Source organism: Hirundo rustica, chromosome 11, assembly GCF_015227805.2.
Source record: "Hirundo rustica isolate bHirRus1 chromosome 11, bHirRus1.pri.v3, whole genome shotgun sequence".
NCBI classification, from domain to species: domain Eukaryota; kingdom Metazoa; phylum Chordata; class Aves; order Passeriformes; family Hirundinidae; genus Hirundo; species Hirundo rustica.
The window spans coordinates 13,851,689-13,869,012 of record NC_053460.1 but is presented as its reverse complement, the minus strand read 5'-3'; the positions used below and the strand labels follow the sequence as shown (position 1 = coordinate 13,869,012).

The 17,324-nt window shown below is 44.2% G+C and overlaps 1 protein-coding gene across 1 annotated transcript; it reads right to left on the bottom strand.

The window, feature by feature from the left end:
• Positions 1-2,818: 2,818 nt before the first annotated feature.
• On the bottom strand, positions 2,819-14,725 carry SHCBP1 (SHC binding and spindle associated 1). Its single transcript, XM_040075231.1, has 13 exons — positions 14,604-14,725; positions 13,872-14,060; positions 13,217-13,332; positions 12,394-12,602; positions 11,536-11,628; positions 10,605-10,838; positions 10,336-10,501; positions 9,001-9,121; positions 5,924-6,055; positions 4,901-5,019; positions 4,043-4,129; positions 3,501-3,642; positions 2,819-3,266 (listed from the first exon to the last, which is right to left on the bottom strand). Exons 1-13 carry the CDS (start codon positions 14,695-14,697, stop codon positions 2,950-2,952), a joined length of 2,019 nt encoding a protein of 672 aa, XP_039931165.1. The 5' UTR covers positions 14,698-14,725; the 3' UTR covers positions 2,819-2,949.
• Between the last annotated feature and the right edge of the window lie 2,599 nt (positions 14,726-17,324).

Sequence of the window (17,324 nt, the reverse complement as noted above, 5' to 3'; positions counted from 1 at the left end):
CCCAGGATGTGATTAATATGCTCCAAAACATTATTTTCTTATGGATTTGAAAACACTGAAGCAAGGGAAGTTATGATGCTAGTCTGTGTTAATTCTAAGCCCCTTATTAACTCATTTGAAAATAAGGTCTCCCAAAAGAAAGGCGTGAGTAGCACAAAGTAAAAGCATGTACAGCATTCTGGTAAGATTCGTCAGTTGTTCTGTGTTCATTTCTTCCTACTTTTGGCTGAAGCATTTCAGAATTTAGAACAGAGAATTATTCGTAGCAGGCTACGCTTTATTTTTAACTCTCTACATAATCTGACACTACAGTCATGGAATTAATATAAATTTAAATCAAACTCTCTTAATGCAATGTAAGTTAAGTTCCCTTTAAACCATTTTGTCTTCAAGAAAGTTCACCCTGCTACTTTATTTCTCTGCACATTTGGTGGCATAACTGCTTTTTAAGGCTTTTATTCCACCGTTCTTTGTTTCCTCACTTACTGACACACTTCCCAGGTTAGAAGCTTCTTGGCTATCAATGATCTTTACTGGATGAGTTTTTCCCTATTATTTGTAGAAATAAAACATTCATTCTGTACTTTAGATGTAGCTTCTAAAACATTTTACTGGTGTTGTCCGAGGCCTATGTTCTTAAATAATTCAGGTAGTTAATTCTATTGCAATCACATCTTCAAAAAGCAACATGATAAGGCCAGATCAGAACAGGCAATTTTATACAAAGTTTTGTAGAAGCAGCACTACTGGCAGTAGCAAAAGTAAGACAATGTGTTCCTGTAAGATACAGTTCAAATTAAAGTGGCTCCCCAACCCATAATGGAATTATATTCTAAGAAGTATCTAAAGAGCACATGAAACACAATTCAAGGTGGCTTCTGAGACTGCTTTCCACATTAGCTTGTCCTGAAATTAGGCTGGGAATAGAAATGGTGGATTTCACCACAACAAAGGGGTCTTATACATATTAATTGGTCTCATCAAGGTTCCTATCACAGCTTTTATTTGCTACAATATACATTTATCAGAGCGAGGATTTCCTCTGTGCCTTTATTATAATTTCCCCATAACATTAGAGAAGTCTCAGACAAGTTTTCCCAGTAATATAGCAACAGAGTCAAAGAAAATTCTAAAACAGCACTACCAAGATAATTATTGGCTGGTTGAAATTACTCTTCAGTCAGGGAAGGAACATAAACACAGATGATGTTCAAATTGAAAACTGCAGAGTAACATCCTCAAACAGTAGGAATGATCAAAGTTACCTTACATTGAAACGATGAAATTGATTTTTCATTAGGAGTAAAAATGCAAGTCCCTCATATACCTAATGGAAAAAACAAAATCAATGTTCATCTGTGTGGGGGTTTTGACAATTTCTTTATTGAATTGAAAGAAATTGCAATTTTGTAAGTCCAAAAGATTAATTTATTATATCACTTTACTATTCAGCAAACAGCAAGAGTTAGCTTGGTATGCATGGCCCAAAAGGCAGAATAAAACTTACCATAATGAAATGTCCACGCATAAATGGATACATTGAAATAACTTAAATCTGGCTAATTCAGCTGCTGTCTTTAATTATACTAATTAAAATCATCAAGCATCTATCTGCCATCAGACAATTACAGGCTTGCATTTTCATGTCCAAAAGAAAATGCAAAACTTCACAACTGAAAAGCAATCTATTACTACATGAAACAATGCCAAAAAGAAAAATATGATCATCTATGAAACCTCCCCCAAGAATGGAAATGGAACACAAGACATCTGAACAGGGAATACTCCAGGCAGTTGTAGTTTACAGTTTATTTCCACTAAATGAGGGAGCAGAAGGAAATGACTTCAAAGACCAGAAAACTGGTGAGATGCACAACAGAGGCTTTCACACCTCCTGTCATCCCATCTTAAGGCCAAAAGGTTTCTGCTGTTTCTTCCTATATATCAAACAAGTCAAAAAGGAAGAGATTCTTCTGTACTTAAAAAGACAAAAGTAATGAGCAGTTCTGTCTGCCCTCAAAACACCAACACCCAGAAGCAGGGAAAGGACAGCACGCTCCCAGGCTGCTTTGTAATTCAGCATCTAATGTTGTAAAACCTTATTCCTTTATCTTGCCTTTTGTATCACCATCAGCATAAGGGAAACTTTTGGAACTCAAAGAAGAAAAGGGTGGCATAATAGTACAGAAGCTGTAGATGTGAGGTGGTGAGGAACCAGATGCCCAAAAGCTAGGCTGGAAATAAATCCCCACAGACCCATAGATGTCTATGGTTCTTGTTTACTGCAGTGCTGGAGCTGAGGGGGATTTCCCCTCCTAACTCACCCACCTTTATCAAGTGCTGTGGTGTATTTATACAATAAGGATTGCTGAGTGCATGGACCAGGCTCTGCTCCTGGGGCTCAGCAGTGGCACAAGAGGAACAGGCAGGAACTGATGCTCGGGAAATTCCACCTGAACGTGAGGAAGAACTTTGCTGTGCAGTGACTGAGCACTGAACAGGCTGCCCACAGAGGGTGTGGAGTCTGCCTCACTGGGGACATTCCACAACAATCCTGGACACAATTCTGTGCCCTGAGCTCTGGGATGGCCCTGCTGGAGTAGGGAGGCAGGACCAGATGACCCACTCTGGGCCCTGCAACCTGACCCTTCCTGCCCTTCGGTGCTAAAGCTGATTTTAAAAACAGAGACAAGGCATTGTCGAGAGCTCAGCCAGGCTTAAAATGAAGTGCAAGGGAAAGAAGTGCTACCCTGTGCATCGCAAAGGCAGCTCACCCAGCAGATTTAAAGCACGGAGAAGATGAGACAGAAGAACCAAGTGAGTTTTTAGTCACAGTCCTTTAATAGGGATTACACCTGGGTAATAAAAACATAACACCATAGCACAACTCTTGGCATGTGACCTAATCAATAACGTACAAATCCTACCGCAACGCCAGCAGGAGTCAGGTCAGAAGAAAAAGATACCAAAACTTCCTTTCCCATTCCATTTGAACTGATTGCCCTCAACAGAAACAAACATTTCCTGTGACATTAAGTTGTCATCAGCATCTGTAAATCCCAGTTCACTCAGTCTTTTCTTGTGTTTTTGGCTCTTCTTCGCAGAAGCAGCCCCAAGTACATTTGCAATTTCAGAGTTGCTTTCAGTTTGTTCAGAAGTTTCAGCTCGCTTACAGAGCTCCAGCTCATCAGTTACACATCCGGGTTCTTGCTGGGAGCCCTCTGCACAGGCTGTGTCATCACCTGCCTGGGTAGGCTGTGTATTCCCTAAGGCAGGAAACACAATGTCACCAACAGTCATGCAAAGCAGCCACATCATTAAAAAGTCCTGGAATTCATTTTCTTCAGTCTTAACACTGTCAACCCATCCCACTCTTTGGTTAAGTACTTCATGACAGCTACAAATTTCAAATACAAGTTAGGAAGTATGCAATCCAAAAACCTGGATATACTAGACTTAGTTAGTAGTTTTAGGAGTTCCTTCTAGGAAAAGAAAAGTACCTTTTGTTTCCTGTGCTGAAGCATCCTTCATTTCAGAGGGCATCGCTGGTCTAACCAGGACCACACCATATCCTTCATTATTGTGGATCATATTATTAACCATGGTTATCGTGGGAGCCTCATAATCCTCATCTAAGAAGTTCTACAGAACAAAAGAGAAATCTAAAATGTCATGTCCAGCTTAAGGGACACAAAAATCTTCTAGTTTTAGGTAGAATCAGTTCTCTGTATTAGCTAGAGCTAATTATTTATCTACACAGGAGACATTTTCTCCGTCTGGCAGATAAATAAAACCAGGTGACTGCTGGAGTGGATAAAAATGAAAATATCACACTGCAAAGCTGTCTGTCTGTAGGAGGGGTTCGTCCTTGCAGAACTGGTTCATCCAGCAGGGATGAAGGCAAACCCAAGGCAAGCATCATGTGTGACACATAAGAGTTCCAGTGTAGCACAGCAGGGTGTTGAGCCAACCCAAACCTATTGGCACTAACTGTAGCAGTGATGAGCTTTTGGCAAACCAGTACCTTGTGCCTGGGACTGACCTTGACCAGTATTCCCTCCTTGCAGTGGTGGATCCCGTTGTGCAGCAGGGTGCACACACTTCCTGGATAGATTTCCACACCAGCGCCCTACAAGACATAGTTGGGAGCAGTTCATGAGTAGTTTAGACACACTTTTAACCCTACAAGCTGTAGCTGGGAGCAGTTCACAAGTAGTTTAGACACAGTTACCATTGAACTTGACTACTCCATGCGCAGCTTTGTGTTCATCTACCAGTTTGCACAATGCAAAACTGTGTCACCCCTCCAGCTTCACAGCTTTGTCACCAGCTCAGGCAGCATTACTCAAGGCTGGGGCCCCACAGCATGGGGCACCAGTCCATGAAGGACTGGTGATGAGTAGCTGAACAGCCTTGCCTTACTTGCTTGTGCTTTAGTCATCCCTCAATATCTCAAGGCCATCACACTTCAAAATATCCAAAGCAGAATCCATTTTTGTGTTTATCATCCCTCTGTAAGAATCAAAGGTGTCCAAAAAGGGCATTTTGCTTGCAGAACAAATGGAAATGAGAAAACTAATTATGGGTAGAGAAATCAGAAAATCACTTTAAAGTACTGCAGGACAGGAATCAGCTATGCAGCAATGATTATTTCACTGATGCCCCCTGTTACTGCTTCACTTTGCTATCATCACACACAAATCAGCCTGAGACATTCACTAGGTTTGTAAGAGGCTACACGACCCCTGGGACTAATCTTGATTCAGTTACACGTAGCTGTCCAAAATTAATTTGTTCTCTCCAGAGTAACGGAAGCCACCCTGTGACTGCCTGAACTATTTCCAAAGAGAAAACTTTCTTCTAAATTAGGAAATAAGCCAGAGTTAGATTGAGTGTGTACCTTTGCCCCATAGAGATCTGAGTTTCTCATCAGTAGCTCAGCGGCTGTCCTCACTGTTATTCCAGTGGTTTCACACTGTAACACACAATTCTCCAGTGTGGTTTTCCCATGATGGACATCTGCATACACAGAAACAAGTATTGCTGGATGAAACAGTTCTGCAAAGACAAACCCCTACTAAAGACAGACATGACAGCCTTGCAGCAGCTTTGCAGTGTGATACTCTCAGTTTATCCATTTCAGGTTCAATTCACTCATTTTCTCATGAGTGGTTTGAACTCGTGCTGTCTTTCTGGTCTAAGCAGAGACGCTGCTGCAAGGGAGCACTGGTTGGAGATTTGTCTTAGAGGTTTTTTGACTCCTTTTTTTATGACAGCAATAATTATTTTCATTACATTCCTAAGAGACTTCTGGATTCAGGAGATACTAAATACATGCATATGAGTGTTAATAAACATTTTAACATGTTTAAAACCCAAATGTCTGTTGAGGAAAAATATTAGTTGGCATCTTCTGCAAAGACAAAGCCACAGCCAATAAACTACTCTAATACAACTTAGATTTAGTTGAGTGTCAGTTTGAAGATGGTGGAAACAAAGTTCTACAGCACTCCCACAGCATATGCTGTTCCTCAGGGGAGCACTGCCTGGGGTCAGCTACAGCTCAGTATTGCCACGGGGGCTTTTCTGTGGAAGGAATTGTTTCCTTCTCCAGGCAGCCTGACACAGGCTGTGCTGCACTCAAGAGTCAGGCTGCCTTAGCAGCAGAACAATGATCAAGTTAATGATCTTTAACCAGTAGAAGAATAAAGCATAAGAGCCACAACAGCTTGAAAGTACAAACAGAAGTTATTTTGATGTCCACATTAAAAACAAGTTAAAAAAAGAGGGGGAAAACTCAGTATGTATACCTGTAAGGCTCCTCTCTACGATATATGGTTAAACTGCAACACTGGGTCCCAGCTTTAATTCTAACACTAATTATGAAAGAGTCACAAAAAGGTCAAGATGCTTTTACACTTACTTAAAATCCCCTCCACAGCATCATGCTGCACTAACTTCAAATTGGAGATCTTTATATTGGCTCCTGTACAGTCAAAGAAGTTGTCTCCTTTCCCTTGTTTTTCTATCACGACATCATCTGGCAGGCCATAGCCTAAGAGCAGAGGTGAAAGATGCAAGCTCAGAGAATATCTGGTGACAGTGAGGTGCTCAGTACATAACAGGCATTTAAATCAATGACAGAAGTTTAAAGCTTGATGTTTTAATACCTTAAAAACAGAATTTTCAACAAGTGGCCAGGCAACACCTCACATCCCCTCTGTGCCAAGGTACAGGCACTCCCAAATAAATTCAAAAGTTACCTTACTTGAATGGCACACAACAAAATGCCAAGTTATCTGAGAAAGTTGAACAAATGGATAACTCAGCTCACATTTGCCAAGGCCAAAGTTCTCACTCCCAAAAGTTACCAACAGCACTGGGGGGATGCAGGAATTGAAGACACACGGGCATCTCCAGCCTGCTCTCACAGGACAGAAGTTCACTACAGCAGGCAGAGGTTCCAAAGAACACAGAGCAAAAAACAGTCACAACAGAACATGAGGGGAAAAAAGTGCAAAGGGCTAGATATTGTTAGCATGCTTCATTCAGCTTCCCTGTTTACACAGAATTTGGGGGGAAATTCAGTGTTCCTGTGTTTCACAGGCTTCCAGATTAATTCAGTTTAAAAAGCAGCTTTCACAAGCACATGCCAACATTGATTTACTAAGCCATCCACAGTTGTCAGCATTTAAGCACTTACAGGAAAATTTATGAGCATGTAAAGCTTTTATTGCGTGTCACTGACAAGAATCATGATAAGGAAAGCAATAATGCAACATCCATTAAAGCAGCACGAGTCCTATCATTTTCTGAAAGCACACACAGGTAAGAAGTGCCCGAGCAGGATGCCAGGTTTTAACCAAGTACATAAATAAATACATACTGCCACATGCAAGTAGAAAGGTTAAAAACAAAATTAAAATAAAAACCTTTGAACAAGAGTTGGCAGAAAGTTTTAAAGACAGGCAATTCAACGCAAAGTTAAGTGATTGATACTTCAACACATGATAGTACCTAGAAATCTTTTCCCACTGCTACTGATTTATGGTCACCCCTGAAGAGGAGGTGGCATGGGGCAATTCCAGGATGTAAAAAGAGAGCACCACAGGACAGTAGAAGTTTAACTTCTCACCACTACAGAAAGATGCTATTATTCAAAGCAGGTGATTCAGCAATGTTTGTCCTGCAGAGTGCCTGCAGTTTTCTAACTGTGCCTTTAGCTTGCTTTACACTTCACCTCTGGTGTGAAGCAAGATTCACCTGCTGCCCAGTGGTGCTCACTCCCAGCAGGGCTGTGCTGAGCCTGAGGGGCCCCACAGCAGCCAAAGGCCACTGTCATCCACTGCCCCTGAGCACAGACAGAGAAGGGCTGATGATGCAGGTTCCCAGCCAGCTGGAACAACTATGGCACAAGCAGAGGGCAGTTCTTAGGTGCCTCTGCAACACCTTTTGGACAGGCATGGAAGTTATCTTTATCATCGCTTCCTGCAGCTGCTACTGCTTTAACCTTATTTAGTTCCTGTAAGTTTTTATCTATCCCTGATTTAATAATCTTCATAATTTCAGCCTTAGTACTGACTGTACATTGGCTGGGAAAAAAATAGAAGCCCTACTAAGCAAAGTGACATATCTTTCATGAGTCAACCCTCCATCCCAAAAAAGCCACCAAATCAACCAGCTCAGATTAATGCCAGCAAAGTTTGTCTTGATGCTCCTACTTCAAATGTTCCTGGCTGCTCCTTCTGCTATAATACCTTATCTAACAGGAGTCCTTATAAGAAGATTAAATACCTGACAAGTACTTGTTATTCAGAGCATGGTTTGTTCTAAAAATATATATTTATATGCCTTGCTTCTTAAAATAGAGCAGCTCATCCTTAATGTGTGCTACTGCACCATTTGTATTTCAGTTTCCTCAAAGCTAGAAAAGCAATAAATAGCACCACACACAATTTTAGAACAATGTCATTCTTGAGATAAATAAAGCACTTTATCGAGGTCCCTTGTCCTGCAGGTGCACTGGTTATCACAGTGTGTGTCTGTATAAATCAAACACACATGGGAGATGGGCAAGAAAGAAAATGACTCATAAAACAAGAAGGGCGAGAAAAATAAAGTCCAGAACAGCAGGAAATTAAACTCACAGCCTTCTTCTCATTAAGAAGCTTTGACAAGAGAAAAATGCAACTAAATAAGTATCTGAACAGCTGCAGAAGCCCCAGTGATAAACAGACTGTAACACTACAACAGTGTGTGCCTGCCTAAAGCAAAGGGATACACTGAGAAATCAAGAATGGTGAGGGAGAGATAGCAACATATCCTAGGCAAAGCAGAAGTATTTAAAACACAAATATTTTGCAAGAAAAATCCTAAAATCACATCTGTTGTGTCTGTTTCTGCAGAAAAAAAAGAAGTGTTAATCCAAAGTTCCCTCCTCCACCCGCACGCATCACACTGCAGAGCCAGGCTGGCAGCTCCTGCTCCCCCAGCACCGAGATGCTCCGAGTGCCGTCAGTAAATCCCAACAGCACCTCCTGGGGCTCCTTCCCCTGCACTCCCTGTGGCTGGAGCAGCAGTGGGGCTCACAGCCTGCCCCTGAGGCACATTCAGACACACAGAGTAACAAGGACATTTCTCAAGTACTCCTAAGGTAGTAGAAGCCTCTCAGAATTACTTCGCTTTTTTCACTATTACAACCATCAAGTCCCTTGGGTTTCTGTTGAATCCTCTCTATATAACCACCACTTATGCAGACAAATAGGAGGAAATGATGGATCTGTTATTAATCTGCAAAATCTGCAGTTTATCTGCACTGTGGGTGATGAAACAGCTCACTCCACCCTGCATGAGGCACAGCTCTACAGCAGAAACAAGAATACTTTGAAGAAAAAAGCAAATGCTCCTGGTAAACTCTGAAAAGAGTAAATCCTTACACAGAGCTAGCTTAAGACATTCCATTTACTTGTCTGGGGACCTTTAGACTAGCAAACCCTCTACCTTCTAGCTCTACTGAATCAGCAATGGAGAACACGCCATCGACAAAATAATGGCCAGGACAGATGATGACTCTGTCTCCTTCATAACAGGCATTTACAGCCGCCAGTGGATCACGGTGGAACTGCAAAAGAAAAAATACAATCCTAAAGGATGCTGTAAAAATGGATGCATTTATGCCTGTAGAGCTTGCTTTCAATTAAATGTTGCTGCTTTTGCTTAAAAGAACCCCTTTCAATGGCACTAATAATACAAAATTTCTACTTTGAATTCAAGAATTGTAGCCCTCTGCAGACAAAACCAGCCTTAACACATTACTTTGATGTTTGTGTCATGCCCATTCCCCCCAGGAGAAAACTGTGGCACACACAGATCAAGGAGCACATGCACCCCAAAACAAATTTCACAACGGCCTTGGTTCCAGGCCAACACTTCAACTGTGCGACTCGCCATGAAGAAATAGATGACAGAAGGTAAAGAAAATAAAAACCAAACAACTCAGTAAGTAGATCAGAGTTGGTCTGAACACTGTTTTGTTTGCTCCTGGTATAAGTCATCCCCAAACAGAGTTCAGGTACCAGAGTGGTAAATAGTGTTCACATGACCCTTTTCCTTGATAAAGAGGGCAGGCTGATACCCTTCTGAGGGATTCCATATTGAAGGATAACAAATAGTACATAAAAACTACACATTTATTGCTTCCCAGCAAATTCCAGGGTAAGCATAATAAGAGCACTTTTTCAGTTGCAGTCAGAAACTCAGATTTATAGCCTAGAAGTTACTCCAAGACCTTCCCCATGGCTCCATTTCAGCAATCTGTAATTCACGAACATAATCAGGATACAGCAAACCTGTATTTCATTTGGGTCCAAGGAATTCAACCTCTTCTTAACTGCTGAAGTAGCAAGTCTTGTCTGAATTCAACAAAACTAAACATGACTGCTCCTAAAATAAATGTATTTCCTGTGCAGTACCAAAGTGAGAAAACTACACTTCTTCCTTCAAACTCTAGATCATCAGCAGCATCAAGAGACATGAGCATTTCAAAACTAAATTCAAGTGTCATGCCTTAACAGTGGTTCATTGTACAATTATTACAGGTTCATCTCACTTCCTACACATAGGAAGCTGCTTGTATAGAGTACTCAACACAAATGAATTAAAAGAAATTATCTGAATCATCCAATTTTACCACTTACTGTTTAAATGACAGTGATTTTTTTTTTTTCCCCCAAAACAATCCCACCGCTGTAGTACCTAGCTCATGCTAACTTATTCTTCCACACTGTTTCTTGAGAGGAAAAGCCATTAGCAGACAGAAAATTCCTGCTACTGCACCTGTATTTCTACATCTTCACAAGATTCTGGGCAAAGTTTGTCCCTTGCCAACAGCTGGAGCAGACTTGCTGTCATGGTCCAGGGCACAACGTGAATGACCTTGGCACCTGTTGGTCTCAGTCCTTTAGCCTGCAGGCTGCCGTATTTTTGGTAACCAAACACGTACCTGCAACAAGAGCAACAGAGCCAGCAGCTCTTCTCAGTAAGCACGTCCTCTGAGTTCTGTGATTCCCTTAGGAGCCCCCTCCCTGCATAAACCCTCCAGTTACCTCAGCAGAGGATTCTCAATTAGTTTTAGCTTTTGTTTTAAGTGCTCCACTTTGTCATACAATTTTAGTCCTTCCACCATGGAAACGTTTTCTGCTTCTGAGTCCGAATCATTGCTTGATATGCTGTTTCTCACATTTAAAAATTTCTCATAAAGCTCTTCACATTGAGACAGGAAGTTCTGGTATTCAGCTACCAGCCCAGAAGGCACCCGGTGTTCCAGGATGTCATAGTGCCTGCAATTCAGAGCAAGGGGTCAACACACGGCACATTCACAATCCTCAAAAACCGAACACGAGACTGGACAGAACCTGAGGAGTTCTGCATCAGTACTTGAGTCAAGGCGCTCTGCAGTCTACATCAACTCCATGCTCCATTTCATTTGAAAGCAGCAAAACCAGAAAATCGTAACAGACACAAACACTTTACTTTCTAAACAGCTGCCCACCCACCTTAAAATATTGTCTACAACTATCAGAAACTCACCCTAAATAAAATGCGTAAGCACAGCGATAAAAAAAAGAAAAAAAAAAGAGTAACAATTTAGAAGATAATATCTAAGCCATTATTAGAAAAGCTAAGAAAGATACACACACCTCATGATCAGTTTATGAGGTTTTGTTTACATTCAGCTCTGTTGTAGTTTTTCTTTTATGCCCAGAGATAAAGAATGGAGCATCCCATGCCAGCTTTTGTTAGGATTACAACTCGCACCAGCGTGAGGATGACTATTGCTGAGTTTGGGGCACCACCTGATGGAACACCAAGGCTCAGAAATCAAATGGCAGCCTCAGATGTGTTCTCTTTCCATACAAGATTTTGACCAGCAGACAGTGAATGCTGTTAGAACAAACTTGCTTTGGTTTACAAATCAACAGGGGCTTTTTATACCTAATGGTTCTGCCCTAAGAACAGCAAAGGTGTTGCACTCACAGTCTCAGTCGGGGCTCAACACATCGCACGAAGTAATCAAATTCATCCTCCTCCTCCTCGTCCCACGTCCTCCAGATGCAGCGGTAGAAGAACCTTTGGAAGCAAAGTGTTAACTCATACAGAGGAGAGCAGAGTCAACAGCACTGGAAACACAATGTAACCAGTTTGAGAATTCACCTCTATCTAAATTCATGTTACTGTCCTGTAAGCTGCTCAGTACACACAAAGTCATCTTTCCTGCCTGTTGCTTACCTGCAAAGTTTTATTTTGTGTCTAAGCTCAAAATTCATAATAATCTGTGTCCTACTTCCTCAAAAGGAAGTGAACAGCTAAAACCCAGATTTGAAAAGCAAGACTGATACTCTTCAGATTCTGAGGCTTGTTGGTTGTTTGGTTTTGGCCAATCACCCTTCAGCTAAGCTTTCTTTCTACTAATGTAGGTAATTCCTTTTTTTGTCCAGTCTTACAGCCTATTTGTAGAGAGGTTTCAAACAGCTTGTAATGCCTGAAAGAAACAGAGGTGGAAAAGAGACAGATAATAAAGAAGAAAAACAAAAGAAAATATGTGTAGAGACACCTAAAGAATAAAGAGTAAATTTAGATGCAGAAAGAAGAATAGGACCAAAAAAAAAAAAAAAAAAAAAATCCACCAAAATGTTATTGAAAGGAAAGAACAGTGTACTAGCCTACAAGGGATACAGTCCAAGGAACTCTGGGGTGAAAGAGAGAGGGAAAACAGTCTCCTCAGAGCACCAGGCATCAGATTTACTTAAGAAAGCTTGGCTTGTGGAGCTGCCAGCATGGCCCAAGAACTCACGACAGGACCCACTGGGTAGCAGCAGGGTGCAGTTGTCCTACCTGACATGCTCTATGGCTAGTGCTGTCTGGTCAAACTCTCCTGACTCATCATACACCACCCACAGCTCCTGCAGCAGGATCTGATGTTCCTTCAGCTCCAGGAGCTCCTGCATGCACTCCAGGGTAAAGCTGCTGTCCTGGGACTCGCACAGGAACGGCTCACTGAGCTGCACAACTGCCTTCAGGGCCGGGAAATTCACACCAACCACCTGCGGGAACAAACAGCTCCGAAATCCCTCAGAACCGCAGATCCAGCTGAGGGAGGGGAATGTGATGTGCCTTAGTCAGGGCCATGTGTGTCCCAACTGACCTCACACAAACAGCACTGTACAGCCAAGGCCATCTCAGCAGCTGAAGTTACCCAGCTTCTCACAACCCCACAGCTAGAGAGCCTTCTCCACATCTAAACCTTCACTCAAATCCCTCATAATGCTCATAACAAGGCCAGTAAGTTGCTTCTCCCCCCTCCACCTCCTTGTGTTGTTTTTTTTTTAAAATGGCAAAAGCAATATCAGACTCAAATCAATACCTCACAGCCCTTTGGGACTCCTTTGTGGCTGATTTTCCAAAGTGCCCATAGGATACAAACAATCCAAAGAGATAGTCTGGGCCAGTGAAAGCCATTTTGTCACTAACTGGGCAGAAAAGAGCTGAGGAGCCACAAAGTTTATCCCTCCTCAACCACATGATGGAACTGCAAGTTTGAACATCCAAGATTTGCAACACAGATGTATGACCTGGACACTGAGAGACTTTGAAAAGTCTGTTAGAGAGGTAAATTATGCTAAGTGAACAAATGCCTGAGCAGCAGCGATCCACTCACCCCAACAAGGACCTCAAACACATCAGTACGCCAGATCGCCTGCCAGCCAGAGGGCTCAAGGACCTTCTCCAGGTACTCAGCTATGAACCGCTTCACCTCAGAAGCTTTGCAATCAGCTAAAAACAAATTGAAGACACTACATTTATGCAAGGAATGGAAGAAAAGTCCTCCAAAATACTGAAAAATTGAAGTCAACACAACTGAAATGTTCCTCTCCCACCTCTAAAGCTGGACTTCATTCTGGTAAGCTCATGATAACCATCAGCACTTTTGCTGGTTTGTGCTCCTCTGAAAGATATCCAGGACTCAGCCTTCCAGACACTGAAGGTTTCAGTGCCAGTGGTATTAAACACATAACCTGTGCCTTATCTTAAACAGATTCACAATACACAAAAAAATCTTAGGAAGACCAGCTAAAGCAAGGCACAGAATCCACTACTTATTAGCAGCTCTGTCTTTGCATCATTCATATTTTATTTACTTATATCAAAATTACTGCCTCCTGGTCCACCAGCTAGAGCAGCTGAGGTTAAAACATAAGTGATGGCAGGACACTGTATCTTTTCCAGCCCCCATTAATATATGCAATTGGCTCCACTTAAACCAAATTGTTTAGTTACTACAAGAAAACTAACACCATGAAAAAATTACTTACCCAAGATGTAATCCTGGTAAGCTCTAAATCGCTCATAAAACAAAAGATGATCGGTGTGAAAAATATCCGGAAAAAGCACGTTCCCGTCTGGCACAGTCCTGCCCAAAGTAGTCCCTGGTTTGTCACGACTGCCATAGTCACTCCAAGAGTCAGCACTCCAGTCACTCTCGGCATCTTCCCGTCGCACTTCTGGGAAGGGGAACGGGAGTAAAGCAAACCCCACGAGCTGTCACTTCAGCTACTCACTAACTCACTCACTCCTGTTCCCAAAGAACTCCCGTTCAGCCCAAGGTCTATCATGAACCTGCCTTCTACAGCACGTCTTAAATTACCCTTGGTGAAGCGTTTCAAACCCACATACGTTCCAGGACGCCCATTTCAGCGCCCGTAGGTAGGCACTGAGAAACACACCAGAAATTCACGAGTAAAAGAAAAATTAGTGTTGATTTCCAGAGCCATCCCTACGCTTCTCTCGTTTCCAGCCCGGTGCCCACGCCCCGAGGCAGGGCGCGGCTGCGGGGCCGGCCGGCAGCAAGGGACATCCAGCCAAGCGGGCGTTACCCCGCCCGGGGCGCGGCCCCCGGGCCCGGACAGCACGGCCTGACCTGTCCGCCCCTCGTGTCCACACCGTCCAGCCGCATCCCGCGGGCACCGCCCGAGCGCCGGGAGCGGGCCGGGCTGCCCTCCCGGCCCCCCGCGCCCTCCCTGCCCGCAGGCACGCGCAGCCCGTACCCTCGGCCTGCTCGGCGGGGTCCCGCGGGCCGGAGCCTGCTGCCGGCGAGTCGCCGCCGTCCCCCCGCGCTCCCGGCGGCCACAGCTCCGCCATTCCGCCCGCTCGGCTTCAAACCGCCCGGCGGCCGCCGCGCGCCAGCGCCGCGCCCTCATTGGCTCGCGGCGGGCAACGCCCAGCTCTGATTGGCTGCCGGGCGCGGCGGCCGTTGGCGCGCGGAGCCCTCAGCCGCCGCTGCCGCCCCGTGCTTGGCTCTGGAGCGGGGCGGGAACGGCCGGAGCCACCGCCTCCGGCCCAACCCAGCATCATAACCCGACCCAACTCAACACACCGCGCGAACCGCTGCGGGCCCGCGGCTACGGGCGGCCCTGCCGGCGGGCGCGGGTCCCACACACAGCCTGGCTCCGGGAGAGAAGGAGCGGCCAAGCCGCAAAAAATGTAAAAGCACCCAACAATCAGCACCCCCAACAAAAAATTAAAAAATAAAGGGAAAAAAATCAACAGTAAATCAACGAATTAAAACCCCAGCCCACGACTAACAGAACGGAATTCTCTGGAGCGCCGGGCAGCCCCACTTTATTTTCAGCCCTGTCCGGTTTGTACACAGAAAGCACCCGATCAAGATGTAAAACACGGGTCTGTGTCACGTCCCAGCGCTTCTCCTGAGGCCGCTCCGTGTGTTTCGAGCTGTGACAGTAAGTGGCGATGGGATCAAAGCCACAGCAATCGCTCCGAGCAGCGGCCACGGGAGGGCCGCCTTGGATTTCCGACGAGGCGAGGCAGCAGCTCCCCCGGCAGAGCCGGCCCGTGCTCGCTGCCCGAACACCGCTTGCTCTGCAGCAGCACCGTGCCCGCGGCCCCGAGCACACCAACAGCACAAACCATCCCCGCATGACCGGAGTAGGAGCTTCTGCAGGTCCGCTGAAACCATCCCTTGCCCCTCATAACCCCAAGAAGAGAATGGCTTAGTCCCCAAGAGCCTTCTGTTGACTGCTGTCAGAATTTAACCATTATACTGGGCATAGTTGTTTAACCATACCCATATAGTTGTCATCTATCACAATTACCTACGAATTTACAGTTAAATATCTGAAACCCTCCCAAAAACTTAACGGCAGTATCAGGCTCTCAGAGAAAAGTGTGTTTGTAAATAAAGTGTCTTTAAACTGGCACATGTTAAGTACTTAAGTGTAGGGAAGGGAAACCATCCATCCAGTGGATTTTCACAGGCTGAAAGGGGCCTCTTGGCCAACCCCATGCATTTGAACAAAGCCAAGAGCCAGATTCTGCACAGGTGGTACAGGCTGGGCAGAGAATAGACCAAGACTATTCCTGGGGAGAAAGACTTGGGGACATTGGTGGATGAGTAACTATATAACCATAAAGTAATGACTATGGAAGTTCCCATATTTAGATGTTTCAATTATTTTTCCTCTAAATAGGCACAATGAATTCAGGGACTCCTCAGGGTTTACAGTGCGAAGATGTGTTCTTTCTCACCAAGGTGAAACATCGCGGTGCCTTTCGAGGCGTTGTCTCACACTCACCCGGGCTAGCTCGGGCACCATGGCAAGCTGAAGGTACGGACAGCAGGCAGCATCAGCTGAGCCCATCCCGGTGGGTCCTTGGTTCCCTGAACCTCGTCGGCAGACACTGTTAGAATGCTACGACAGCAGCAGAGGAGTGAAGGAAGGACTCTGTAAAGTAGTCACAAGAATTTTACTACAGCATCCGGGGAGACCTCATCACCACCTCAGAGCCCCCCAGGCTCCCTGACAGCACCTTTTTTGGGGGGGTGGGACAAGGGGAGGAGGCAGGGATTCAGTAAATCTCGGATCAATAGGGAGGAGTCACACGGGTGAACGACATTTCCATAAACCAAACACAGATGGGTAGGGAACTCCTCTAGATCCGACCTACCACTTGACGCCCTTGGTAGAACTTTCTAGCTCCAGGCGAAGGTCCCGAGATGACAAGCAGACCCCAGAGGAGGAGGAGTGGGGGTCTGACCGTTAACTGTCGGGGGGGAATTCCAGGGAGGAACCATGTAGGGAAACAAACAGGGGTACGTCGAACAAATCATTTGACAGTAAAGCAGATACCACAACTAAATAAAACTTGCATCACAACAGTGAAACACTGGCACAACATTGAGATCAGGAGAACCCATTTACCCCTATTTGTTTTGTTTACAAAATAGCTGAGGGCAGACTGTGTTCCATTATATAAGACTTACACAGTGTTTGGTTAATTATCCCCAATTTTTGTAAAAGAGCTGTGTTACTTCAAAGAAACACAGCCTTGGCAGTTGATTTCCAGAGACAGTGATTGCTGCTGCAAGTGTCATGGACATATTAAGCTCCATTTGGTCAAAAAACTCCTCTGCATTTGGTTTCCTTATCCTCATATTGGAAATAGAAACAGTCCTCTTATTGTTGGAAACCTTCCACTTTTCAGCTTGCATGTATGTGCAGACCATCAGTTATTTTCTTGAACTCGAACAGTTATTTTTCTCCATGCAATGTTATCAATCCAATTTGTTATTGAGTGTGATATATGTCCTAAAGTTAATTCGTGTTAAAAGATATAAAATGTAACACCATCCCTGTAAGTTTTGTTTTAATCCAATATGCTATGAGTTAACTCAGAAGAAAGTAGCTCAGTAAAGGTGCAAGAATTTCTCTTGCCTGAAAAGACAGGGGAGGGACACGAGACAAAACATG

Excerpts from the sequence above, each read along its gene's own strand:
- SHCBP1 (XM_040075231.1), bottom strand. The coding sequence starts at position 14,697 with ATGGCGGAGCTGTGGCCGCCGGGAGCGCGGGGGGACGGCGGCGACTCG. Across the intron at positions 10,839-11,535 it reads GTTGAGCCCCGACTGAGACT|GCACTATGACATCCTGGAAC; the intron begins GTGAGTGCAACA and ends TCTGAATTGCAG. Across the intron at positions 9,122-10,335 it reads GTGAAGATGTAGAAATACAG|TTCCACCGTGATCCACTGGC; the intron begins GTGCAGTAGCAG and ends TTTCTTTTGCAG.